Genomic DNA, 1539 nt, shown 5'->3' with positions numbered 1-1539 from the left:
GAATTATCCATCAGCTCGCTCATCATCCGTTCTCACGCCACTGCACCGCACCCGCAATCGCCTCGGCACCCAGTCGTCTGGCCCTTTCCAATCCGGCTTGCACCTCGACTGGCGGCATTGTCCGACGTTCCATCTGCTGAGCATCTACATCTGCATGTTGCTGTTTTTCAAGAACTGATGATTTTCGCAACTGTTCCAACTCAACAGTCAACAGTTGAACCTGTTGGCGTAGTGCCTGGACGGTCGAATTCGACTCGTCCTCGAACTCGACCACACATGCAGAGGCTTTGTCCAGCTGACTGCGCACATTGGCCACGGCGACCAAGTCGTGCACTTGGGCTTGGCTTCGTTGTAGATCGTCGCGGAGGCGTCGGATCACGGTACCCAATTTCGCGTTGATCTCCTTTTCCAATTTCAGCTGCTGACTTTGGTCCTCAAGGCTTCGTTTCACCTCACCACACTGCACCTCTACCGCCAAATTGACAGCCTCTTTCCGTTCCTTATATGCCAATCGAAGCATGTTCATCAAACGATGATTCTGCTTAATCAATTCTTCCACATTGCTGCAAAAAAACGCGATGCATATATATATAAATATAAGAACTAAACAAATTTATTACGAATATGGTTCAAAATCAATTTCTTCAGTTGAGCGGCTGTTTCTGGCATCTTCTTTCAAAAAATTAGAAACCTGAAAGAAAACTGACAAAATCTTTCATCCATCGCATTGAACGGAAACGTAATTTTATTTACCACAATTTTAAGATCAGTATTTTCTTGAATACAATCTTCCAGTTTTGCTTTAGTGCTGTTTAATTCCATAATCTTCACGTCGTATTCGTAGGGCAAATTTGCCAGCTCATGTTTCAGCTGTTCCACAAGTGCAGAAGATCGCGCATAAGCTAATTTCATCTCTTCTAAACGATTCGTCTGCCTTTCAATTTTCGGCTGCCATTCAGCTGCTAACTTAAAAATTGTTCCAATTAATTTGCACGAATTGAACAAACAAAACAAAACAAAATGCAACAGAACAATATAAAATAATACAAAAATAACAATATGAAAAGTTACCTCGAGTAAATTTTTCAGTTGATTTTCCAAAAATCTCACTTTAACTGAAACTTCCTTTTTTTCAGCTGCTAATTGAAGATATTTTTCAAAAAATTGACTAAGTGAAACATAAGGATCAAGTGAGGAAATCAACCCTGAAACGTTTGGCACCAACTCGATTATCTGTTCGTTGGTCAATGAAACTGAAACATCACGTTTTGTAAGAATGAATCAACCACTCCAAACTCTGCTCTCCTACCTCTGGTTTTCGCTTCAACTTCACTTAACAAACTTGCATTTTCCATTTTCAGTCTTTCTATAAGTCTCTCTACAAGTGTAATAATCATTATTTTTCATATAAATTATATAAAACATACCATAACTAAATGCAACGTACACAAATTATAATCAACATTTCAATTCAATTACTCTACTCATCTGTCTATGATCTGATATGATAGCATAAAAGAAATTCGATTTAATGTTATA

The 1539-nt window shown here is 39.1% G+C and overlaps 1 protein-coding gene across 1 annotated transcript; it reads right to left on the bottom strand.

Annotated features, from left to right (window-relative positions):
- Positions 1-36: 36 nt before the first annotated feature.
- On the bottom strand, positions 37-520 carry Tsp_13698 (conserved hypothetical protein; the record flags this gene model as incomplete). Its single annotated transcript, XM_003368782.1, has 1 exon — positions 37-520. A coding segment is annotated over exon 1 (484 nt), but the record flags the coding sequence as incomplete, so codon positions are not given.
- Positions 521-1539: the final 1019 nt, after the last annotated feature.

The sequence above is a fragment of the Trichinella spiralis genome (genome assembly GCF_000181795.1).
Source record: "Trichinella spiralis strain ISS 195 chromosome Unknown Scfld1900, whole genome shotgun sequence".
Lineage (NCBI taxonomy): Eukaryota > Metazoa > Nematoda > Enoplea > Trichinellida > Trichinellidae > Trichinella > Trichinella spiralis.
Note: the sequence above shows the minus strand (reverse complement) of the source record. Positions and strands in the feature narration are given on the sequence as shown.